The sequence below is a fragment of the Macaca fascicularis genome, chromosome 1 (genome assembly GCF_037993035.2).
Source record: "Macaca fascicularis isolate 582-1 chromosome 1, T2T-MFA8v1.1".
NCBI lineage: Eukaryota > Metazoa > Chordata > Mammalia > Primates > Cercopithecidae > Macaca > Macaca fascicularis.
Genome location: NC_088375.1, coordinates 7,270,887 through 7,297,045, shown reverse-complemented (window position 1 = coordinate 7,297,045; position 26,159 = coordinate 7,270,887). Strand labels below are relative to the sequence as shown.

Below are 26,159 nucleotides of genomic sequence, written 5' to 3'. Positions count from 1 at the left end.
TTTTGGGAGGCCAAGGCAGGTGGATTGCTTGAGCCCGGGAGTTCAGGACCAGGCTTGGCAACATACTGAGACCCTGTCTCTACAAAAAAAATTTTTAAGGCCGGGTGCAGTGGCTCACACCTATAATCCCAGCACTTTGGGAGGCTGAGGCAGGCAGATCACTTGAGATCAGGTGCTCCAAGACCAGCCTGGCCAACATGGCAAAACCCCATCTCTACTAAAAATACAAAAAATTAGCCGGGCATGGTGGCACACATCTGTAATCCCAGCTACTTGTGAGGCTGAGACAGGGGAATCACTTGAACCTGGAAGGCAGAGGAAATTAAGAAAGTTGTCAGCTGGTTATTCTCCAAAGCTGCAGCTTCCCTGCTCATAGGGTCTTACTAGTTCAGAATACATTATCGTAAAACAAAAAATAAAAACAAAAGAAATTTTTAAAAAATTAGCCGAATATGGTGATGCGTGTCTGTAGTCCCGTCTATTTAGGAGGCTGAGGTGGGAGGATCACTTGAGCCTCTGAGTTCGAGGCTGCAGTGAGCCGTGGTCACATCACTGCGCCCCAGCCTGAGTGACAGAACAAGACACTGTCTCAAAACAGATAAAAAATAAAAATAAAAAGTCTATTGAGATTTAGTTGAATCCATACATCAATTTGGAGAAAGTTGACATTTTAACAATACTGAGTTTTCTGATTCATTCATTTAAGTCTTTAATGCTTTGTAGTTTTCATTGTACAGATCTTAACATATCTGTTGTCAAATTTATCTTTATATATCAGATTTTTGATGCTGCTGTAAATAGTGTTTTCAGTTTTGTTTTCTAGTTGTTAATTGATAGTATATAGAAATACCGTTGATTTTTGTACATTAATCATATATTTGCAACCTTGCTCACATCACATATTAGTTCTAGTATCTCTTTTGTGGAATATATAGGATTTTCTATATAAATGACTATGTCTCCTGTGAATAAGGACAATCTTGCTTCTCCTTTTCCAGTTTAAATACCTTTTATTTGTTTTTCTTAGTATAAGAATCTAAGCTTGTTTTCTTTTGAACTGCCTAATTTCAAGATTATACTGCCTGACTTCAGGATTTCCTATAAACCACAGTGTGTGATGTAACAGTGTGTCTGATGTAAAGATAGGTAAGGAGAGCTTTGGTGCAGAATAATAGAGTTCAGAAAAAGATCCACATATATGGTCAGCTGATTTTGAACAGATGTGCCAAGACAATTAAATGGGAAAAGGAAACTAGAATCTCTAGTACAATATTGAACAGAAGTGCTGAGAGTAATATACTAGGTATTGGGGAAACATGGGAATATTTTCACCATAGAGGATGTTTAACATGGAAAGAATGATTATAATTGCTTCCTTCTCTCTTAACTTCCTTCCCTCAGACATCTACATCAGTGAATGAAATAGCAACAATTAAAATAAAGACTTGCAGATTTTAATTCATGCTTTTATTTTTCAAATTTAAATATAGATTATACATATTCAGCTGAAATATCCTGATTCCTTATGAACCTAAATGATTTTCATGATAATTATCTCTGAACCTTTGTTTCTTCATATGAAATAAAAGGTTTTTGTGTATGTTATATAAGATAATATATACTTGTTATAGAAGAAGTACACTGTACATACATGTTCTTTCCTCCCTCCCTCCCTCCCTCCCTCCCTCCCTCCCTCCCTTCCTTCCTTCCTTCCTTCCTTCCTCCCTTCTTTCAACAGAGTGTGGCCTGTGTCACCCAGGCTGGAGTGCAGTGGCGTGTTCTCAGCTCACTGCAGCCTCCACCTCCTGGGCTCAAGGAATTCTCTACCTCAGCCTCCCGAGTAGCCGGGATACAAGCGTCCACCACCACACCTGGCTAATTTTTGTATTTTTAGTAGAGGTGGGGTTTCACCATGTTGGCCAGGCTGGTCTTGAACTCCTGACATCATGATCCACCTGCCTCGGCCTCCCAAAGTGCTGGGAATGCGGGTGTGAGCCACTGCACCTGGCCTGTACATGTTCTTTCATTTTCTTCTGCTACGATCAAGATATGCTGTCCATTTTATGTAGATAGCTCACTATCAGCAAGTTTACAAGTTCTTTATGTCAGACTAAGTCTGCTTTTTTGTAACTACAACTTATCAATAGGTTTTATCCCCTTTCTACACTCACAAACACAAAAACAAAACAAAAGAACTAGAGCAAGTTTAATTCCTATTTTATGTACCAGCCCCTCAGATGATTTAAAGATAGCCATTGTGACCCTCCTAAATTTCTCTTCCAGGCCATTATGTTCCTTGGACATTCAGGTTGTGCTCTGGATATAATACAGGTTTTTAATAATAGCATAATTGTTAAAGTGAGTATGATTATTGAAATGTGGTCTGCTTACCACAGAATAAATATTTAGAATTGTGGCACTATTTCATTCCTGTGCTTGTATTATTGCAAACTAAGATTGCATTCACATTCTTGCAATCTGGCATTTTGCTGGAATTTGCTGAGTTGATAATTGATATTTGCCAGTTGCTGTTAAGCCAGGTCTAGTTACATTTTAAACTTAATGTGGGTTAACTCCTTCCTCTTACAATAATCTTAATTCATTTTAGTTCATTGTTTTGCCTGTTGATTTTTTTTGTTTGAATCTTTGTATTTTCTAACAAATGGGTATTATCTATGTCATCTGGAAATTGATGAGTCTAAAAGTTTTGGTTGCAGTATGTCTGCTTTTATAATGTTTAACTGAATCAGAGCAAGTACAGAAATCTGGAGCATATGAGACAGACTTCCTTTTGACTGACAGTTGCCAGTAGTAGTCTTCTAGGCCTGCGCAGCTTGCTGCAAATCCCCATAACTAATATACAGCAGATAGCGCTTTGCATCGTCTGCTAGGATGATGTGAGGGACGCTCAAGTGTCTTGCCAAATTCAAGACATGCTTAACTTACGGAGTCCCCAAACAGCTATGCTAATAACCTTACTGAGAAAAAAAAATGAGGTTAATCTGGTGTGGCTTCTGAAAGCCTTGTTGGGGAGCCTGGAACACTTGTTTTTCTTCTTCTGCAAGGACTCACAATTCCCTGCATAATAAACAGATTTCACTTTTGCCAGGAATCAACATCTAATTTGCTGATACAGCTTTTCAAAAATCTGTGCCTTAAAAATATGAGACAGCTTGTTTCTGGTATTTTGGTAGCCCCAACCTATCTTATCAACTTCACAAAGCTTACGGTAGTGTGCACTTACACCTCTGTGGAGAAGAAGCTGTACAGACTCAGAATCAGTCAAAGTGATTCAAAGAACCTTAGTGCTGACTCTATGTACTTACCTATCTCAGACTTTAAACTTTTGTTATTAGTCTTAGGATTTATTTTAGTACCACAGAATATATTTGACACACAGCAATCTTCTTGGGCCTCATAGTGAAGTAATGAGGATCAGAGCTACAGCACAAATTACTTAGGACTATTTAACAGTCACAATATACATCAAAACCCAGAACACATAAACCGTATGTATCAATAGCTGCTGGTTTTATTGGAACATTTTAACAATTGATCATTAACCATATATTATATAAATTTTCCTGGAGAATTTTTTATATTCAAAATTAGACCCTTAGTATAATGAATAGATCGCCACACAGGATTGATTATGCTCTGAAATTTTGATTTGCGTAATTTTAACATGAAATCGTATAAACAGCTGATATTAAACTAATGTGTGAAATTATAAAACAGAGCTAAGGGAATTTTTTTGAATCATCCTTATCCTTATGTTTTCTTTTATGAGGCATGGTTTTTTTAAAAAAAATAAGTCCTTATTTTTAGGACAATGTGATGTAGACTGAAGTTAAGGCCAAATCTCTAAGTACATGTGAAACAAAGATTTACAGATAATTTTGTTTTTATTTAGAAGAGTTGTCAGAAGATGACCTGTTGAGTCAGTATTCTCTTTCATTTACAAAGAAGACCAAGAGAAATAGCTATGAAGGCAATATATCATTGAGTTCTTCTGAAGTGTTTGTGCCTGACCTGGTAAATGGACCTACTAACACAAAGAGCGTAAGCACTCCACCTAGGACGAGAAATAAATTCGCAACATTTTTGCAAAGGAAAAATGAAGAAAGTGGTGCAGTTGTGGTTCCAGGGACCAGAAGCAGGTATAGTTATGTCTCCAGAATGTTGTCTGTTGTATTATGTACTCTGTTGGTATTTCTTTTGTCTTTTTTTAAAAATTAATTTATTATACATTAAGTTCTGGGGTACATGTGCAGAACGTGCAGTTTTGTTGCATGGGTATACACGTGCCATGGTGGTTTGCTGCACCCACCAACTCGTCACCTACATTAGGTATTTATTTCTCCCAATGTTATCCCTCCGCTAGCCCTCCATCCCCCGACAGGCCGGGGTGTGTGATGTTCCCCTCCCTGTGTCCATGTGTTCTCATTGTTCAACTCCCACTTATAAGTGAGAACATGCAGTGTTTGGTTTTCTGTTCATGTGTTAGTTTGCTGAGAATGATGGTTTCCAGCTTCATCCACGTCCCTGCAAAGGAGTGAACTCATCCTTTTTTATGACTGCATAGTATTCCGTGGTGTATATGTGCCACATTTTCTGTATCCAGTCTATCACTGATGGGCATTTGGGTTGGTTCCAAGTCTTTGCTATTGTAAATAGTGATGCAATAAACATACGTGTGCATGTGTCTTTATAGTAGAATGATTTATAATCCTTTGGGTATATGGCCAGTAATGGGATTGTTGGGTCAAATGGTCTTTCTAGTTCTAGATCCTTGAGGAGTCGCCACACTGTCTTCCACAATGGTTGAACTAATGTACACTCCCACCAACAGTGTAAAAGCATTCCTATTTCTCCACATCCTCTCCAGCATCTGTTGTTTCCTGACTTTTTAATGATTCCCATTGTAACTGGCGTGAGATGGTATCTCGTTATGGTTTTGATTTGCATTTCTCTAGTGACCAGTGATGATGAGCCTTGAATAAGCATTGAGTCTAGAGGGAAGCAGGTGTAGACCCTGCCTTAATCTGATTACAGTTTTATCATGTATTGTCTTAGTTCTGACATAAACCCCTTTAACTTCTAGTACTTTTGTGATCTCTCTGTACAGAATCAGAATAAAAGAGGATTGTAGCCCCTATTATTAAGTTGGCATTACAGACGTTCTGTTTTTTGTGGAGTTCCCTTCCCCCCCCCCCTTTTTTTTCTACTTTTTTTGTTTCTTTGAGGGCTTAATACAATTTTGCAAAGTATTTTCAGAAATATATTCTAATGTAGATGACTGGAGCTGTAACATTAATTGAGAACCTGATACCATGCCAGGTGCTATAGTTCACAAATGAGAAAGACAGTTTTTGTTTTGTTTTCCAGAAGCTTGTAGTTCAGTTGGAAAAATAAATACATAAACAAAAATCTTTCCATACAGTATGGTGAGTACAGAGATAAAGGCATGAATACAGTGTTTTGAGGGCATTCAAGGGGTATCTAATGCTGGGGCAGCGGTTGGAAAGGGTGAGAGGGAAGGGATGAGTGTTGGGTGTCCCTGCCTGGGTTTAAATGACAGGTGAAGCAGGGAAAGACCAGCGCCAAGTGCCTTCCCAGTAGAGTCAGACGGCTTGAGGAAAGGTGTAAAGATGGAGAGCAGCATGGGGCCCAGGACAATTCCTTGCTGTCCATCAGTGCTGTGATGACCTCTGCCAGAATTCAAACTGGGGAAAGGTGGGTGGTGAGGCGGGCAGAAATAGGCAGGAGACAATTCACTGAAGGCTTGTATGCCAATGTGGGAACTTTTAATCTTCTTTAGAGGCGATAGAAACATTGAGAGGGTCGCCGGGCACAGTGGCTCCCGCCTATAATCCCAGCACTTTGGGAGGCCGAGGTGGGTGGAGTTTGAGACTAGCCTGACAAAATGGTGAAACCCTGTCCTTACTAAAAGTACAAAAATTAGCTGGACGTGGTGGTGTGCACCTGTAGTCCCAGCTACTTGGGAGGCTGAGACATGAGAATTGCTTGAACCCGGGAGGAGGTTGCAGTGAGCCATCACGCCACTGCAGTCTGGCCTGGGTGAGACAGAGCAAGACTCTGTCTCCAGAAAAAAAGAAAAGAAAAGAAACTTTGAGAGGGTTTTAGTCAGGGGAGGTGGTGTATGATTTGATCTCTGTTTTAGGTCAACCATTCTGAGTGCCCGTGAAGAGTGGGTTCAAGAGGGCCACAGGTGGGGCACAAGGATCAGGTGGACTGTTGCCGTAGTCCCTGGGAGCAATGAGATTGTGAAGAGTCAGTTTCATTTGTGGGTTAGGAATTTAGAACCTGGAGTCAGGCTCCCTGGATTTGAATCCTGTTGTGTTCATTATGAGATGTGTGACTTGACAAGTTAACTTCTGGGCACTTCAGTTTTCTCCTTTTAAAAATGGGGGCTAACAATTATGACAGCCTTAGGACCAATGAGAGGAGTAAATGAGTTACTATTAGCAGTGCACCTAAGGCAGTGACTTACAGGTAGATGCTAAACGTACAGTAAGTAACTCTTATTATGTTGACTTTAGATGGTGGTACCACAACATGAAAAAGGAAATATAAGTGTCAGAAGTGATCTAGGCATGATAGAGTAACACTAAGAGAGAAAAGTTACCGGCTGCTGTATTCCACTAGGAGACTTCGAATGAGTAGTCTTTGTTTTTCAAGTTTATTTTTTATTTTTATTTTTATTTTTATTTGAGACGAAATTCCACTCTTGTCGCTCAGGCTGGAGTACAGTGGCGCCATCTTGGTTCACTGCAACCTCCATCTCCCAGGTTCAAGCAATTCTCCTGCCTCAGCCTCCCGAGTAGCTGGGACTACAGGCACCCGCCACCACGCCTAGCCAATTTTTATGTTTTTAGAAGAAACAGGGTTTCACCATTTTGGCCAGGCTGATCTTGAACTCCTGACCTCAAGTGGTCCACACACCTCGGCCTCGCAAAGTGCTGGGATTACAGGTGTGAGTCACCACACCTTGCCCTGTTTTTCAAGTTTAATAAATCAGGCAGCAGTCAGCTTTGTCTAACCATCATGATGGGAGATGAGCATGAAGGAATGAACCACTGGTAGTTTCTTAGTCTCACCTCAGGTGATGTTTCAAACCCTTCTCCCATGGAGTCTTCTCAAGGAAACAGTTGCAATACAATATGATTAAATAATAGTTTTGATTCTACTTTTGCTACTCACCCTCATTAAAGGTGCTTGTTAACAGTGGAATGAAAAATTGGCCACAAAAATGGAACAGTGTTCTAGATAATATGCACTGATTGGGCTGGCCACGGTGGCTCACACCTGTAATCCCAGCACTTTGGGAGGCCGAGGCGGGCAGATCATGAGGTCTGGAGATCGAGACCATCCTGGCTAACATGGTAAAACTCCGTCTCTACTAAAAATACAAAAAATTAGCCAGGCGTGGTGGCGGGCGCCTGTAATCCCAGCTATTTGGGAGGCTGAGGCAGGAGAATTGCTTGAACCCAGGCGGCAGAGGTTGCAGTGAGCCAAAATCACACCACTGCACTCCAGCCTGGGTGACAGAGCGAGACTTCGTCTCAAAAGAAAAAAAAAACACACACACACACACTAATTAAAAAGTTCTAGAAAGTTGACTTCTCTCACTTGGAACAATTTTTCTAGCTTGGTTTTGCTTTTCCACTGGGGTGAGAGTAGAGTTTCCCTGTGCTGCTGCTTCACGTTGAGCTCTTCTTTGGAGACAACAAATGAGAATGTGTGTCTCGGCCGGGCGCGGTGGCTCAAGCCTGTAATCCCAGCACTTTGGGAGGCGGAGATGGGCGGATCACGAGGTCAGGAGATCGAGACCATCCTGGCTAACACGGTGAAACCCCGTCTCTACTAAAAAATACAAAAAATTAGCCGGGCGAGGTGGCGGGCGCCTGTAGTCCCAGCTACTCGGGAGGCTGAGGCAGGAGAATGGCGTAAACCCAGGAGGCGGAGCTTGCAGTGAGCTGAGATCCGGCCACTGCACTCCAGCCTGGGCGACAGAGCGAAACTCCGTCTCAAAAAAAAAAAAAAAAAAGAGAGAGAGAGAATGTGTGTCTCTACAGGGCTTGCCTATTTAGTCATTGTAGAAACTTAAGGAAATCTTCTAGTTTGAGACTGTACATGGCTGCTTTATGTAGTTTAGATGTTTCACTAGCAACTTGTTCAGAGGGTACATTAAGAAATACCTAGAGCCGGGCGCGGTGGCTCAAGCCTGTAATCCCAGCACTTTGGGAGGCCGAGACGGGCGGATCACGAGGTCAGGAGATCGAGACCATCCTGGCTAACACGGTGAAACCCCGTCTCTACTAAAAAATACAAAAAACTAGCCGGGCGAGGTGGCGGCGCCTGTAGTCCCAGCTACTTGGGAGGCTGAGGCAGGAGAATGGCGTAAACCCGGGAGGCGGAGCTTGCAGTGAGCTGAGATCCGGCCACTGTACTCCTGCTCGGGTGACAGAGCGAGACTCAAAAAAAAAAAAAAAAAAGAAATACCTAGAGAAATATTTTTTTCTCTGTCAGCTTTCTGTGAGAAATAATTATCAGGAGTAAGTCAGTCTTTGATGTATCATTTTATGGCTTATGTTATATAGCAACATTTAATAATGACTAGATAGGACTAGGCTCACGCCTCTAATCTCAGCACTTTGGGAGGACAAGGAGGATAGATCACCTGAGGTCAGGAGTTTGAGATCAGCCTGGCCAACATAGTGAAACCCCATCTCTACTAAGTATACAAAAATTAGCTGGGCGTAGTGGCAGGCGCCTGTAATCCCAGTTTCTCTGGGGGCTGAGGCAGGAGAATTGCTTGAACCCAGAAGGAGGAGCTTGCAGAGAATTGAGATCGCACCCCTGTACTCCAGCCTGGGTAACAGAGCGAGACTCCATCTCAAAAAAATATTTTTTTTAATTAACTGGATATTATTAAATTAGTTTTCAAAGTTAATTTTCAAAGTAATTTTACGTGTTTTTCTATTTCTCACAAAAATATTATGAGATACACAGGATTGATGCTATCTTCACTATTTGGGGTTAAGAGACTGAGGCTCTGAGAGGTTAAGCGTTCTCAAGGTTGTATAGTTAGTACTGGTGCTAGGAAAATTCCTAGTCACAGTTGATATAATGGATTGGAAGCAGCATACAATCCAATAGGCCTGGATTTGAATTCTCACTCTGTCATCTTTTTAGTTGAGTCATCTTTCACACACTGTTCACCTCCCTGAGCCTATTTCTTCATAAAAAATGGATGATTATACACGTAAGTCTGTTGTGAAGGTAAATAGAAACTCTGCGTATCAAGCACCTGGCATAATGCCTAGTCATTAACATATGTGCAAGCATGATCACTCCTCTCTTTTTAATAGAATGCAAGTAAAAGGAGATATCAAACATGTAAAACGTTGTCACCAATTTGCCTGCATTTGGGAAGCCTGTTTTAGGTCTTAATTATTTTTATTTTGTAGGTAGTTATCACAGAAACATGCCAGTTTTATCTTTCGAGATCTGGAAATACAAGTCAATTAAGTAACAGTATAGGCCAGTTGGGAGGAAAGTTCTGAGTTTTAATTCTGTTTGTTGCTAGCCAATTAATTTTATAACCCTGGCGTTGTCACTATCACTTCTCTTTACCTGTGAAATGATATGTGGAAGAATAGTTGGGCATCACAGGAATTACTGTTGATTTAAAAATGAATTTGCAGTCATATCTAGGAGCTCACGTTTTCTGCTTACTGAAAAGCCTAGTAAGAGCTTTTCTTCCATGTACTGCTTCCTGCCCCCACCCCATACAACTAATCTAGGGATTTGGTGAAAGGATAGAAAGGATTTTTACTCTCTAGCATTTAGTAAATATTCTGTTCATTATCTTGGATTTGAACTAATGCTTACTAAGGAGGTAAATTCTCTTTAAGTTTTATGTTTTATCTGATCATGTACACTAGGATTTTTTTTTAAACCTAAAAACTCCTTGCCTCCTCAATAATACTGATCTTTCATTTTTATTGGAATTTTTTTTTAAAGCTGCTATACTAAATAGTGACACCTCTTTAGTAATATGGATTTTAATGATTGATTTGAAAGAAAGTCTTAACCTGTATATTTAAAAGAGTGTAGAAGTGTATAGGGTATATAACATGCTGGTAGATTAGTATACTATTACAAGTTCCCAGATGGTATAATGCTAGGAGCAAAGCTAAGATGAAGGGTAAATAGCTAATTTCTTTAATTTTGCTTCCTACAAAATATGAGAGAATAGTTGTAAATTGTCCTTTTGGTTGCATATTTCTACATCTGTTCATATGTTTGACCATCTTTTAGCCCCATCCTAGGTACTATGAAAGATACAAAGACGTGGGAAGTACCTGCCCTCAAAGAGTTTATCTTCTATTTGAGAGTCCATAAGTTTAGGGAAAGAACACCTATATGATGATTAGGCATAAATAAAGTACAGAAGTTCCAGGTACATGTGTATATAGAAGACTGCTTTTAGAAAGTCCTCTCTAGACTGGGCGCTGTGGCTCACGCCTGTAATCCAAACACTTTGGGAGGCCGAGGTGGGCGGATCACCTGAGATTGGGAGTTTGAGACCAGCCTGACCAACATGGAGAAACCCGTCTCTACTAAAATGCAAAATTAGCCGGCGTGGTGGCGCGAGCCTGTAATCCCAGCTACTCAGGAGGCTGAGGCAGGAGAATCACTGGAGCCCGGGAGGCGGAGGTTGCAATGAGCCGAGATCGTGCCACTGCACTCCAGCCTGGCGACAGAGAGAGACTCCATCTCAGAAAAAAAGAAAGTCCTGTCTAAAAATTCATTGCATAAATAGAATTCTAAATATGTGAATGTTGGCATAATCAAAATTTGAATTTTGACTAAAATTTAAGATTTTTTATGCCTTTATGAAATTATGTATTTATGAGACTTTTTTCAAAAAGCAACTAATTATTCCATTTTGAATCTTGACACCCCTTGAGAAAACTCTAAAATACTTATACTTATTGTTTCTATTCCTTTTTTCCGGTTAGGTTTTTTTGCAGTTCTCCAGATTCTATTGACTGTGTATCAAACAAAGTGAGCAGCCAGCCTCTGGATGAAACTTCTGTCACAGATAAAGAGAACAATCTGCATGAATCAGAGTATGGAGACCAAGAAGGCAAGAGGCTGGTTGACACAAACGTAGCACATAATTCAAGTGTTGACATGCCGAATAATCATATTCCAAGTGATCATATTCCAGACAAGGCAACAGTGTTTACAGATGAAGAGTCTCACTCTTTTAAGAGCAGCAAATTCACAAGGACCATTTCACCACCCACTTTGGGAACGCTAAGAAGTTGTTTTAGTTGGACTGGAGGTCTTGGAGATTTTTCAAGAACGCCAAGCCCCTCTCCAAGCACAGCATTGCAGCAATTCCGAAGAAAAAGCGATTCCCCCACCTCTCTGCCTGAGATTAGTATGTCTGACGTGTCTCAGTTAAAGAGCGAGGAGTCCAGTGATGATGAGGCTCATCCCTTACGAGAAGGAGCGTGTTCTTCACAGTCCCAGGAAAGTGGAGAATTCTCCCTGCAGAGTTCAAATGCATCCGAGCTTTCTCAGTGTTCCAGTAAAGACTCCGATTTAGAGGTAAGTCAAATCCTGAAGGCTTCCTTTTCAAATTTACATGTAAGAAAAAATAGATTGTTACTCAAATCATTGAGGAAATTTTTCCTACACGTAAATGACGAGCTATATTAATTTTTTTCATTCTAAATTCTACTGTGCAGAAAGTTCACATTTTATGCATGTGAAGGACTTCTCTGTATCTTTCACATTTTAAACTCCAATACATGTAAATTAACTCTGTGTATTTCCTGAATCACTGTGTGTTCCACTGGTGGGTATGTCAAGGTATGCCACAGTTCAAACCTAGGCAGAGTGATAATCTGTGAAATGAAAAATTATTATCAGTTTATTGTTCAAATCCTTAATATGCTCTTGAATTCAGATAACATTTAAGACCGTATAAGGGGCCAAGTGCGATGGCTCATGCCTGTAATCCCAGCACTTTGGGAGGCCGGGGTGAGTGGATCACTTGAGTTCAGGAGTTTGAGACCAGCCTGGCCAGCATGGTGAAACCCTGTCTCTACTGAAAATACAAAAATATTAGGCAGGCATGGTGATGGGCGCCTATGATCCCAGCTATTTGGGAGGCTGAGGCAGGATAATCGCTTGAACCTGGGATGCGGAGGTTGCAGTGAGCCGAGATTGAGCCACTGCACTCCAGCCTGGGGGACAGAGCCAGACTGTCTCAAAAAAAAAAAGAAAAAGAAAAAAAAAAAAAGAGAGAGAGACCTTATAAGGAAGTGGCCCTGTTAATGCAATGGTATCCATCTTAAGTTTTAGTACTTCAGAAATATATTTTCATTTACTCTTCTTATTCCTGCTAAACACCTTATGACAAGACAAAACAGTAATACAAGTGATGTTGTAATTCTGTTTTAAATTAATAAAAGCATCCTAACCAGTTTTTTCTTCTAGTAATATATAATGTATCTTGTATTCTGACATAAAACTCCAAATAAGTACAGTCGTGTGTTACTTAACTATATGTTCTGAGACATGCATTGTTAGGTGATCTGATTTGGTCGTTGTACAAACATCATAGAGTGAACGTATACAAACCTAGATGGTCTAGCCTACTACACACCTAGGCTAGATGCTAAAGCGTTATTGCTCTGAGGCTACAACCTGTACAGCACGTTACTGAACTGAACATTGTAGGCAACTATAACACAATGGTAAGTATTTGTGTATCACACATAGAAAGTTATAGTGAAAATACTGAATATGCAATCCAAATATGCAGACCACTGAATACATGATCTGCTGTTGAATGAAACATGGTTACGCAGTACGTGACTGTACTGCTCATAAGATCCAGTGATATATTTTTAAATGACATGTTGGCAGTAGCTTTTTTAAACCTGAGTTATCTCAAATTAACCAATATAACATTCCTTCTTTATCTTTATGAACTATAATAACCGACCAAGTTGTAGGAACAATTATAGCCATGGTAATATTTGACAAAATTTTGATACCTGATAATTCCAAATATTGAACAGCATCTAATAAATCAGTGTAGCTTTTATTTATTAAAGAAGAAAATATTTTATTCAAGTTCCCAAAGGAAACTAGAGATATACTGGACTGAAATTGAAGAAAAAAGCCAAATTAAAATGTGTAAATAAGTTGTTTTCATTTGGAGAAAGCTGAAATGTATTCATATATTTGAACCCAAAATCTGTCCCCTGTGCCTTTTTTTACATTTTTTTTTTCCCCAAATCGGGCAGCCTCCTGAGCCAGAGTAGGCTCAGAGACTTCCTTCTTATGTTTGTTGTTGTTGTTGTTGTTGTTGTTGTTTTGCAACAGTCTCACTGTGTCACCCAGGCTGGAGTGCAGTGGCACAGTCTCGGCTCACTGCAACCTCCGCCTCCTGGGTTCAAGTGATTCTCCTGTCTCAGCCTCCTGAATATTTGGGATGACAGGTGTACACCACCATGCCTGGCTAATTTTTGTTTTTTTGGTAGAGATGGGGTTTCACCATATTGGTCAGGCTGGTCTCGAACTCCTGACCTCAGATGATCCACCCCCACCTCAGCCTCCCAAAATGCTGGGACTACAGACATGAGCCACCTCACTCGGCCCTTCTTACGTTTTTCAGAGGCTGCCGAGACATACCCTTGGCCACCTTGGACGCTTCTGCTTTTCTTTTCCCTTTCTTTCACTTTGCCTTCGGCTGGTCCATCCTGAGTACTGTGCACCCTGGACTAGAAGAGTGTTTCTTTTACTGTGAACCTCCATCTTTATCTCGTCTTTGTCATTTCTACTTCGCCCTGCATCTTCTCTTACTGCCACTTGGGTACCACAGCATTGGCTGTCTTGAACATCTTTCATAAAAACATCACTGTTAATTTGTGAGGATATTAAGTCTGCTGAGTTCCTTTGGGGTTGTCTTTTTTATATTTCCAGCATGCATCTTACTATTTCATTTACTTTGGAAGCGTTTAGCCAGGTTTTCCTGGGAAGCCATATCGGCTCCCACTGTAGGCTGGTCATACTAATAGAATTCCTCATTTTGTCTTCCGGGCTAACCTTTTTTAATACACTAATGGTTACAGAAATATGAATCCTCCTCCCCTAGCCACGCCCCCCCCCCGAAAGTTAACAAACTAAACAAAACTAGGAATCATTCATTAAGTCATCTCTTTTGCTGCCAGATGTAGTAAACTCTTACTAGAATAAATAGTTAATTCTCAAAGAATTTGATGCTGACAGTTAACGTAAAATGATATAATCTTTCTTTGATTCAGAAATGTTTCAGAAAGCTGTGATGCCCTTGGGGCATCATTTTGAATATCAGTTTTTATCCTATAGTTCAGAAGAAAATGCTCCAATATTAGAGCCTTCTGTTGGTAGTTCACTGTGAAAAGCAACACTCATAGATTCTGTGTTGAGTTCCTTGACCATATTTGAGGTTGAAGTCATCTTAGGACCTTCCTTGTGATCTTCAGGAAATGATTTAGCTCAGAGTCACAATACTGTTAGCTATGAGCAAGGAATGTTAGGGTTTCTGTAAGGTATAACACAAGTTAATGGGGTGCTTTTCACTATTCGGTTTTTTATTGCCCTTTTTTTTTTGGTTTTTTTTTGGTTTTTTGAGTCTGTTCTGTTGCGTAGGCTGGATTGCAGAAGTACAATCTTGGCTCACTGCAACCTCCACCTCGCGCGTTCAAGCGATTTTCCCCACCTCAGCCTCCCAAGTAGCTGAGATAACAGGCATGTGCCACCACGCCCGGCTAATTTTTGTATTTTTAGTAGAGACGAGTTTTCACCATGTTGGCCAGACTGGTCTCGAACTCCTGACCTCAAGTGGTCTGCCCAAAGTACTGAGCATTGGCCTCCCAAAGTACTGGGATTACAGGCATGAGCCTCCACACCTGGTCTCATTGTCCTCTTTTATTTGACTTTCATGGGAATGCAGATTATAAGAGAACTCTCCATCTATAGAAAAGTCTCATCTGATAGAAAATTGGGGGCAGAGGGTAGGTCTGAAAGTCGTCAGTAAAGGTGAAGTGCATCGAATACAATACTACTCCACTTGAAAGTGGATACCTTTTTTTTCTCTTTAAAGTTAAACATGTTACTTGATTAAAAGAAGGGATGGAGCTGCACCTGTTCAACTTATTTTAGCTAGTAAGATGAAAACTGTTAACCACACATGTGTAACTCAACATTTTCACAGTAGCAGACTTGTGTTTTATCTGACTCAGCATTTTTACATCCTCTTCTAACAGTTCATAAAAGACTTTAATTTTAAGTAGATATTTTATGTAATTGACCTCTCCAGCTGAAACATCTTGCTAGCTTCTTCCATGAAATTGGCAGACATCATCCTTTCCATATTAGATTCGTTTTCTTTTATTGATTCTCTCCCATGGTCTTATTTATTTTCCATTTTGTTGAATATTGGTTTGTTGTCATAAAAATTCTATAGTAAAAATATTATTTTATTTTATTTTTTGATCTGGGGACTCAAGGAATCTGATTGCAATACTAAGTTACTTGACAGTCAAAGTGACCAGACCTCCAAGCTACGTTTATCTCATTTCTCAAAAGACACACCTCTAAGGAACAAGGTAAAACATTTATTTAATTTTTTTTTTAATTTCAGAAGCAGTGTATGCTTACAACTAGAAAATGAGAAATACAAGCAGAATTAAAAATGGAAATACCTGTAGTCTCTCATTTATATAAAAATGTCTGCTTTAAAACTTCATGCTTGACTGTAGGTGTTTAAGCAGTGAAACTTATTTTCTCTTGCAGTGTGTATGAAAGATCATTTTCCATGTACTTTTAGTCATTAATGTGATGACTTTATAATATGCAGTTGTATGGGTTTGGCCAATCCTCTTATTTTTGTCATTTACCCTAAATTGTTTTGCTCTAGCAAATAATACTGCAACCAAGATATTGTGGATAAATATTTGAGGACATGTTCCTGATTAGTCTGTAAGGATTCATTCCATGGAGGCATGTATGATTTAGCATTGATTCGTAGTCCCAAGGCGTGTGTGATTTAGCATTGATACGTAGTCCCAAGGCGTGTGTGATTTAGCATTGATACGTAGTCCCAAGGCGTGTGTGATTTAGCATTGATACATACTGCCAAAAGGCCGCCTAGAAACTGTGTACCCATGGTTTTTTAAATCCAAATATATAGATATTTGTGTTACTACATAGCAAAGCATATTTTATATATTAAGCACAAATTAAAGCATATTTTATGTATTAAGTGTTCTTGTTCATCAATATAAAAACACTATTTCCTAACTTAAAAGATGGATAAAGGTCATAAACAGGTCACAAAAGGAAAAGTACCAATGGTTGATTAATATATGTTTAACCTCATTTGTTTAACCATATGTTTAACCTCATTAGTAATCAAATAGTGCAAATTAAAATAATAAAATCATTTCTTGCCTCTTCATATTTCCAAAAAATGTTTTTAATTATGCTCATTTTTTATGAGAGTATAGAATCACATATTTTAAAAGGTAAGGATTTGTCTGCCATTTCTAGAAAAAAATTTGAAAGAGTTCAAATAATTCAAACCAGTAAGTGTATTCTAGAACTTTAGCCTAAGGAAACATTGAGAATTTAAATACAAGAATACTTAATACTGCATTGGTTATAATAGTGAAAAATTGGAAATAATCTAAATAACAATAAGGGAGTGAATTATTAAATAATCTTTGGTTTTAGCTCTTAGTGGTAGAAATATAGGTGAACTTTTTTGTGTTCTTTTTCTTGTGTTTTTCTACCATGAGCATATATTATGTTTCTAGTACCATAAAAACTTCTTAAAATTGTAATACAGGCCCTGCTTATCCATTTGAAAGAAGATGTCCGTCTCACACAATATAAATATCAATTCTACCATAGTCAATATGGGTTGCTATAACAGAATACCAGAAACTGGATTTGCTTAAATGATAAATATTTATTTCTCACAATTCTAAAGGCTGGGAAGTCCCCGGTCTAGGCACCAGCAGATTTGGTGTCTGGTGAGAGCCCACTTCCTGGTTTGCAGACAGATGCCTTCTTGCTGTGTCCTTACATGGTAGAGGGAGAGAGCATCTCTTTTGTACCTCTTCTTACAAGGGCACTAATCTCATTCCTGAGGGCTCCACTCTCATGATCTAATCACCTCTCAAAAATCCCACCATCACATTAGGATTTAAAGGGTCAGGACTTCAACATGAATGTGGGGGGCACACAACGTTCAGTCCATAGCAAATTCCAATACATTAAAGATACAAATATAAAATATGTAAATATGAGATTATTTTTTAAATTTTTGAGCAAGAAGGCTTTTGCAGTCATATCTACTAACTTGAAAAGACATTCATTATTATTGAAAAGGAAAAAATGTTAATAATATGTATAGTGGTGTTTTGTTTAAATACTTTAAAATATTCATGTGCACATTTGCATGTTTGTAGTATCACATTAAGAAGTCTGGAAAGATACATGCAGAATAATTTACAATGATGGGTATGACTGGAGATGTAGAAAGTACTTTTCCAAAAGGAGTTATGTCTAGATAGTAAAGCATCATATTATTATTATTATTCTCAGAGATTTGCCTTGTCAGGGATTTAACTACCACTTCTGTTTTGGTGACCCTCCAGCTGAGCTTTCCCTGATACCCGTCTTTAATACCTAAAATCAAACTCGTGCCTTTTACCTCTATTTCTTCTCAGAATGTTTTTTATCTATTAAATAAAATTATATTACCTGCCACTTAGTTTCAAAATCCTAAGGTTGTCCTTTTCCTTCATAATTGTCAGTTTGATCCTTCTACAGCAGTTAGAGAAAAACAACCAAACATTGATACCTTTCCAAATTCTAACGTTTCTTTCTTTGTCTTCTTTTTTTCTCCCCATCACCAACACATATTTAAGGATTTCATCTTTACTGTGTGAAACTTTAACTTTTCCATTCTTTATACACACACTGCCAGATTCATATATAAACCTTTTTTAATATACCTCATTCTTACTATCCTGAGAAGCAATAACAAAACTTCATTGTCTCCATTCTATCCACAGGGTAAAAATCAACCCTTAGTAGAAACAGCCTAAATGTCAATAGAGGTTTGTTTAAGTAAGTTATGGCATATATATACAATGGAAGAACAGGCAACCTATTCCAAATAAAATTCTATTTCCTGTGAACTGAAAAAAATATCTAAGATACATCATTAAGTGGAATCAAGATACATTAAGTGAGAAAAATGAAGTGCACAACAGCGTGTATTATGCTGCCAGTTTGTGTGTGTGTGTGTGTGTGTGTGTGTGTGTGTGTGTGTGTGTGTGCACGCATGAGTCTGGATGCACAGGAAGCTGGGAATGCACAGGAAGCCAGGAGCAGCAATTGCCTCTGGAAAGGGAGGCAGTGAGAGAGATTCATTTTGTTCTCTGTTCCTTTACAAAAGAGAGAACTTTTAAATTTTATGCCAGGTTTACTGTTACCTGTTAAAATAATTCATGATGACTTCTGTAATAGACGTTTATAAATAGCACATTTTTACCATTGCTTATGGGTTATTTTGTTCTTATGTATAAAGAATAGTTTGACTGGTCGCAATGGCTCACGCCTGTAATCTCAGCACTTTGGGAGGCCGAGGCGGGTGGATCACGAGGTCAGGAGATCAAGACCATCCTGGCTAACACAGGGAAACCCCGTCTCTACTAAAAATATAAAAAAATAGCTGGCCATGGTGGCAGGCGCCTGTAGTCCCAGCTACTCAGGAGACTGAGGCAAAAGAATGGCGTGAACCCGGGAATTGGAGGTTGCAGTGAGCTGAGATCGCGCCACTGCACTCCAGACTGGGCAACAGAGCTACACTCCGTCTCAATAAATAAGAATAGTTTGAAATTAAAGTGAGTTGCTTTAACAGAATGGCCTTAAAATGGGTGTTTAATCTTCAGGTTCCTGGGCTATATAAATCCAGTTCTGCAGACTCTCTTTCTGCAACCAAGATCAAACCTCTAGGACCTGCCAGAGCCAGTGGGCTGAGCAAGAAGCCAGCAAGCATCCAGAAGCGAAAGCATCATAATGCCGAGAACAAGCCGGGATTACAGATCAAACTCAATGAGCTCTGGAAAAACTTTGGATTTAAAAAGTGAGTTGCCTTGTTTCTTATTCTGAAACAAGATAAACTGTTATTTTCTGTAATTTCCATCCCTTTCTCCCAACTCTTTCTAGTTTCGTATGAGTCAAGTTTTGTTTCTCTCACTATAAAATAATTATTTTTCTCTCTTCCCTTTAACTGATTCTTTATACTTAATTTCAATTTCTATACCTTCTTTTCATAAAAAGACGGCAAACTAAAAAAACCAGTTTTCAGTCTGGTTTTGGGGGCTCTCTGATGTTAAGCAAATTGCTTTCCTAGGCCTTAAGTCTCTTGCCTTCCTTTTTTTATCTCTCAGGATTGTAAAGAGAAAAAAATTTTATTTTATTTTATTTTATTTTATTTTATTTTATTTTATTTTGTTTTGAGACAGAGTTTCGCTCTTGTTACCCAGACTGGAATGCAATGGTGCAATCTCCACTCACTACAACCTCCGCCTCCCAAGTAGCTGGGATTACAGGCGTGCGCCACCATGCCCGGCTAATTTTGTATTTTTAGTAGACACAGGGTTTCTCCATGTTGGTCAGGCTGGTTTCGAACTCCCAACCTCAGGTGATCTGCCCGCCTCGGCCTCCCAAAGTGCTGAGATTACAGGCATGAGCCACTGCACCTGGCTGAAAATAAGATTTTTAAAGAAGGGCTAGAAGTACAGTGCTATATCATACTTCTCTAATTTATCAATCTTAAAATGGGGAGACTCATTGGATTTATATGATGAATTTGCCAGATTTGCAGTGTATGTGGCCAGCACTGCTTTAAAAGAATTCATCCTCTATATAGTTAAATTTTTGTTAACCATAATACTTCCTTCTGTTAGACCACAAAATTAGCCGCAGAGTAGCATTACCTTATAGCTATTTTCTCATTCTCAATAAAAGAAATGTGCTAAGTTTAATAAAAGATTTTTTTAACTATATGGAATGATAGGATTAAACCTTACCTAATAGAAATATTGTCATAGATGAGGTGGTATGAGTGGGAAACACTTTGTGAATAAGTAAGTGCTGGACAATCGTTTCTTATTTTCCATTGTGCAAAGTCTAGGATTAAACCATATGACAGCAGTTTTCAAACGTTTTATTTTCAGGAATGCTTTATACTCTTAAAAATTATTAAAGGCCCCAAAACACTTTGGTTTATGTAGGTTATATTTGTCAACACTTACCCATCATAGAAATGGAAATGAACATTTAAAAATATTAATTTTAAAATAACGATAAGCCTATTACATATGAATGTAGATAGTACATTTAAAAAATAAATAGCTGTATTTTCCAAATCCCCCTAAAAGGTAAAAAAAAAAGTGGCACGGTTTTACATTTCATTTTGCAAATCTTTACTGTCTAGTTTGCAAATCTTTACTGTCTGGCTTAATAGAACTCAGCTGGATTCTTACATCTGCTTCTACATTTGATCTGTTATGATTTGGTGTTTTGGTTGAGTATATGAAGGAAATAGACATTTGTAGTTAGAAAATATATATTTTGATAGCCCTTTTAGATAATGATAAATTTTCTTCTCTGCTGTTATGTCTAAATTCAACAACTTGTAGTTTCTTAAGGTTAGTTGTAGTGTAGAATATGAAACCATATCGACTGACTTTTGGTACTCTGTTATATTACAGTCCACTGGTGTACCTTTCTTCTGTTGCCTAGGGTGGAATGGCACAATCATGGCTCACTGTACCCTCGACCTCCTAAGCTCAAGCAGTCCTCCTGCCTCAGCCTCCTGAGTAGCTGGGACTACAGGCGTATGCCACCACCCCCAGTTAATTATTTAATTTTTTATTGCAGGTGTGAGCCACTTTGCCTGGCCTACACTGGTGCACTTTTAATGCATCCTTTACATGTAACATCATGAGTTGGTCATTTGGAAAATATTGGGTCATTGAGATGTACTTCCAAATATTGATATATTTTATTATACAATATAAGAAAAAAGTCGCAATCAACGAAGCCTTTAACATTGGAAAACCATTGTGTGGCAGATATGTTTTCCAAAATTTTAATTTTCATATGAAAGCTTGAATTTTATCATTAGCAACAAATACTGTTATTTATTTTTCTTTTTTTTTTTTTTGAGACGGAGTCTCGCTCTGTCGCCCAGGCTGGAGTGCAGTGGCCGGATCTCAGCTCACTGCAAGCTCCGCCTCCCGGGTTCACGCCATTCTCCTGCCTCAGCCTCCCGAGTAGCTGGGACTACAGGCGCCTGTCACCTCGCCCGGCTAGTTTTTTGTATTTTTTTTTTTTTTTAGTAGAGACGGGGTTTCACCGTGTTAGCCAGGATAGTCTCGATCTCCTGACCTTGTGATCCACCCGTCTTGGCCTCCCAAAGTGCTGGGATTACAGGCTTGAGCCACCGCGCCCGGCCTTATTTTTCTTTGAAGTAACAGACTCTCTTTGTTCATCTTATTTGTTTGTTTGTTTGTTTATTTATTTTGAGACAAAGTCTCTCTTTGTCACCCAGGCTGGAGTTCAGTGGCACAATCTCAGTTCACTGCAGCCTCCGCCTCCTGGGTTCAAGTGATTCACCTGTCTCAGCCTCCCAAGTAACTGGGATTACAGGCACCTGCCACCATGCCCTGCTAATTTTTTATTTTTTGTAGAGATCAGGTTTCGCTGTGTTGGCCAGGCTGGTTTCAAACTCCTGACCTCAAGTGATCCACCTGCTTGAGCCTCCCAAAGTGCTAGGATTACAGACATAAGCCAGCACGCCTGGCCCCTTTTTGTTCATTTTAGAGAAGTCCTGAATGACCTTAGTGTCACATGCTTTTACTTGAGATAAACTATCATACTTCTATACACAATAGAAGTGTTTTGTTTGTGCTTTCCATTTTGCCACAGAATATTAAAAAGCATACCAAAAAATTAGCCGAGCGTGGTGGCATGTGCCTATCGTCCCAGCTTCTCAGGAGGCTGAAGTGGCAGAATTGCTTGAGCCCAGGAGGTGGAGGTTGCAGTGAGCTGAGATTGCAGCACTGCACTCCAGCCAGAGTGCAACAGAACGAGACCCTGTCTCAAAAAATTTAAAAAAAAAAATTTGAAGTATACCAAAGGGTTGAGATTTAATGAAATTAGTGATTTTTACTGCTTCCATCAAGAACATTTTTGAGACTTTTCTTTAACTGCAAGTGCACGGAGGTGGAGAATACAAATAGTGCTGGTATGACTTGTACAGTGTGATGCCACCGTGTTGATTGACACCGAGTTGTCAGCAGTTTCACTCAGTTCTGCTTTAGCAACATCCATACAAGTGTCAGCACAGTGGAAAGGAGGAACAAAGTCTGAATATTGTAAGAATAGTTTTGATCTTGGAAACCTGTTGAAAGGATCTTGGGACTCTCCAGGGGTCATGGAACATGCTTTGAAAACTGTTGCTAGAGAGAAATTAAGGGTGCAACAGTATTCTTAAATACCTTTGAGAAAAAAAGACTTACTGGTGTTTAATTTTTGTTGACAGGAGATAGAATTACCTGTAATATCTTCATAACAGGATTAATTTTTATAGATAGCTTCCTTCCAGAAAAGAAAAAAGAAAAAAAAACTGAGAGGAGAATAAAAGATAGGGCTTAGGCCGGGCACGGTGGCTCACGCCTGTAATCCCAGCACTTTGGGAGGCTGAAGCAGGCTGATCACTTGAGGTCGGGAGTTTGAGACCAGCCTGACCAGCATGGTGAAACGCCATCTGTAGTAAAAATACAAAACTCAGCCAGACGTGGTGGTGCAGGCCTGTAGTTCCAGCTACTCGGGCTGAAGCAAGATAATCGCTTGAACCCAGGAGGCGGAGGTTGCAGTGAGCCAATATCATGCCACTGCACTCCAGCCTAGATGACAGAGCAAGACTGTCTCAAAAAAGAAAAAAAAAAGGTAGGGCTTCACCAGGGCTTAACCATTTGTTCCTGCTTCACTTATATTGGTTCTTAACCATACTTGAGAAGGGCACTAAGGAGAAAAGAATTAAAGTATTGGAATCATTCTGCCTTAGCTAATATATCGAGTGGTGGCCCAGCACCTACACTGAATGGTGATTTTGAAAGCAAGAAGAGGCACTAAGAAGTGAGACTCCGAATGTATGGGGAGTGCTCACAGGAGAAGCTGATTGTGTTATATAATGAATTGAACGAGATTATACAGTAAACTGTCTTATCCTCTTCATATCCCTCTATTTTGTCCAGGTAGAATATTTCTTCTCTCATAATCAGTACCCTAAAAATACCAAATTTATGTTATTGTATTTTGCAGAGATTCCGAAAAGCTTCCTTCTTGTAAGAAGCCCCTGTCCCCGGTCAGAGATAACATCCAACTAACTCCAGAAGCGGAAGAGGATATATTTAACAAACCTGAATGTGTGCGTGTTCAAAGAGCGATATTCCAGTAAATGCAGACTGCTGCGATGCTTTTGCCTGCAAGAGAATCTGATCAATTTGAAGTCCCTGTTTGGGAATGAGGCACTTATCAGCCTGAAGAATTTTTTTTCATTCTGTGCCATTTTAAGAATAGAATACATTTTGTATATTAACTTTATAATTGGGTTGTGGTTTTTTTGCTCAGCTTTTTATATTTTTATAAGAAGCTAAATAGAAGAATAATTGTATCTCTGACAAGTTTTTGGAAGTTTTAATGTTAATTGGGAAAATCCCCTGGAGTTTATAAAAATCTACTCTAAATATTTCTGTAATGTTGTCAAGTAGAAAGATAGCAAATGGAGAAACTACAGTCCTAGAGGAAATCACTGTTTCTCCAGGCTTTAAAGTTTTCCACTTGCCTTTCCCATCTGTCCTTCAGAGTTGAATTGAAAATAAAGTTGAGATGGGAGGGGGTAATTGGAAGGGTTAAAGATCATTACACAAATGAGACAGTGCTCTCTTATCCCTGAAGGTTTTGGTTGGATTATAGGTTGACACTGAAGGAAAATTTTCAGCATCATATGAAAGGAAGTACTTCTTATATCATTAATATTTTTAAACTTCAAAATAGCCTCAGTTTTAATATATATTTTTTGAAGTGTGGGCTAAAGCTTCCTTAACATATATTTAAAACTAGTCCGCTGAACGCTGCATAAGATACTAAATCTGCAAGGTCTGTGACACGTACTCTCTGCAAAGAAATGGGCAGATGCATGGAAAGAGAACCAGCTACTAACTGAGGAGCTGAAGTGACAGGAATTAAAGGATTTCTAAAAGTATTTGTGATACAGAGGATAAAGGAAAGAGCCAGAGTATTTATATTTTTAAGTGAGACTCGGTAGAGGACTCTAGGAAAATGAGATCAGAGTGGAATAAAAGCTAACTAAAGCTATTACAAAATGAAAACTAAAACCCAAAAAGGCCCAATCTGAAAAAGACCTAATCCAAAGAACAAAAGCAGATTTGAATTCTCCATGCATGTTTCCTGTTATAAAACAAATTCGGAATGTGAATCAAACATTGTCTACAAATATTTATCCCCTCACTCACTAAAAATGCTACTTAAATGACAGAAAAGGAATAAGACAAATCCACAAGGGTTAACAGAATGGAAGAAGAGACATCAGGCAAGGAAACTGATGGATGAGTAGTAAGTGATTTAACAAAGAAATGATCATTGTCAGTGGCAGAAGACTAGAAGAGGTAAAAGTCTGATAAGCTTGACAAATGGAGACATGCAGATTCCTCTAAAGCCAGAGGTGCAGAGTAAGTGGAAATAGGATTGGTTTTGGAAATCTTTAAAAATAGTGTGGGAGAAGGGGCAGATAGCAGTGCCAGTTTCCAATCTCCAAATCACCATATAATAGCAACTGGATAGCAAAATAAAAATCCATGAGCAACGTGAGTGGGTGAAGATAGCCACAAGACCACAAGCTGGCATTGGCATCAGTTCAGGCGAAGCAGAGTGAGGAAATGGCATCTAATGACCTGAGGACAGTACAGCAGGCCAGGTTGAAAACAGCACTCAAGTGGGAGAGGCTTTGCCCATTTTGAAGGTGGGTGAGTCCAAGAGGCTTGTATTAAGGTCTGAAGGACTGAAGTAAACTAGCCCCTAGGAAGTATTAGAACTGATTCACTGAGTTCAAGGTTCTCTTCCAGGACAGCGTTCCCCACAGAAGAGAAACTGCTGGGGGGAAGCCAAATCGAAGAAGAGAAAGATGAAGAGAAGGTCCAAATACAAGTAGAATAGGGAATCGTCAACCAAAATCTCTCAGCAGAATACTGGTTTTGAACACTTAAAAAGAAACTTAGAGACGTTCCCATGAATCATGTTTCCTTCTCAAAGTTTAGGAAACAGAATTTTACTTAAAAAGAAACTAAGGAAAGTTTTTAGATGAATCTCATACAAAGTTAATGAAAAGAAAGAGTAGAGAAGATTTCTGGACAATGAAGATGTATCAGAAAGATAGGTCCACAGAGCAGAGCAAAACTCGTTTGTTTAAAATGTGCTAAAAGATATTAGAAAGATGATATAAAATATGACAAATTTAGGATTACAAGAATCAGAAATAAGCTCAAGAAAACATTGTAACTAAAAACATCAGAGATGCAATATAAACACTATGGATAATGTCTTTTAAAAGAGGTAAAAATAAAAAGGAATAAAAAATCAATTTTTGTTTAATTAGAAAACGACAAAGAAGACCCAACCTACAGATAATGGGAATTTGAAACAACAAAACCCTATAATTTTAGAAAATGTTTTATTTAAATATATGAAACAATATTTTAAAAGTGAACTCTGGTACCTAAGCAGCAGCTAACACCAAGACATAAATACTATACTTTAAAGGAAGAAAACTTTGGCTAGGCAAAACCAGGTGAAATGTAAGATGATGATCAGACTTTCTTCACAATTATACTTTATGCCTGAAGAAAATGGAGTGATCATTTTTGAATACCCAAAGAAAAATGTGAGCTGAGGTTTTC

General features: G+C 38.9%; 1 protein-coding gene across 4 annotated transcripts in view; it reads left to right on the top strand.

Moving 5' to 3' along the window:
• Positions 1 to 23,787, top strand: part of EXO1 (exonuclease 1) — a 42,063-nt gene extending 18,276 nt beyond the window's left edge. For 3 of the 4 annotated variants that reach the window (XM_065541726.2, XM_005539664.5, XM_074036764.1), the window contains 5 exons: positions 3,914 to 4,160; positions 11,052 to 11,649; positions 15,606 to 15,704; positions 19,062 to 19,255; positions 23,506 to 23,787. In XM_065541726.2, coding sequence (XP_065397798.1) covers positions 3,914 to 4,160; positions 11,052 to 11,649; positions 15,606 to 15,704; positions 19,062 to 19,255; positions 23,506 to 23,641 — 1,274 coding nt within the window. In that variant the 3' untranslated portion in view covers positions 23,642 to 23,787. The remainder of the gene's footprint in view (positions 1 to 3,913; positions 4,161 to 11,051; positions 11,650 to 15,605; positions 15,705 to 19,061; positions 19,256 to 23,505) is intronic. The other variant, XM_005539665.5, reaches the window with a different exon arrangement.
• The last annotated feature ends 2,372 nt before the right edge of the window (positions 23,788 to 26,159 follow it).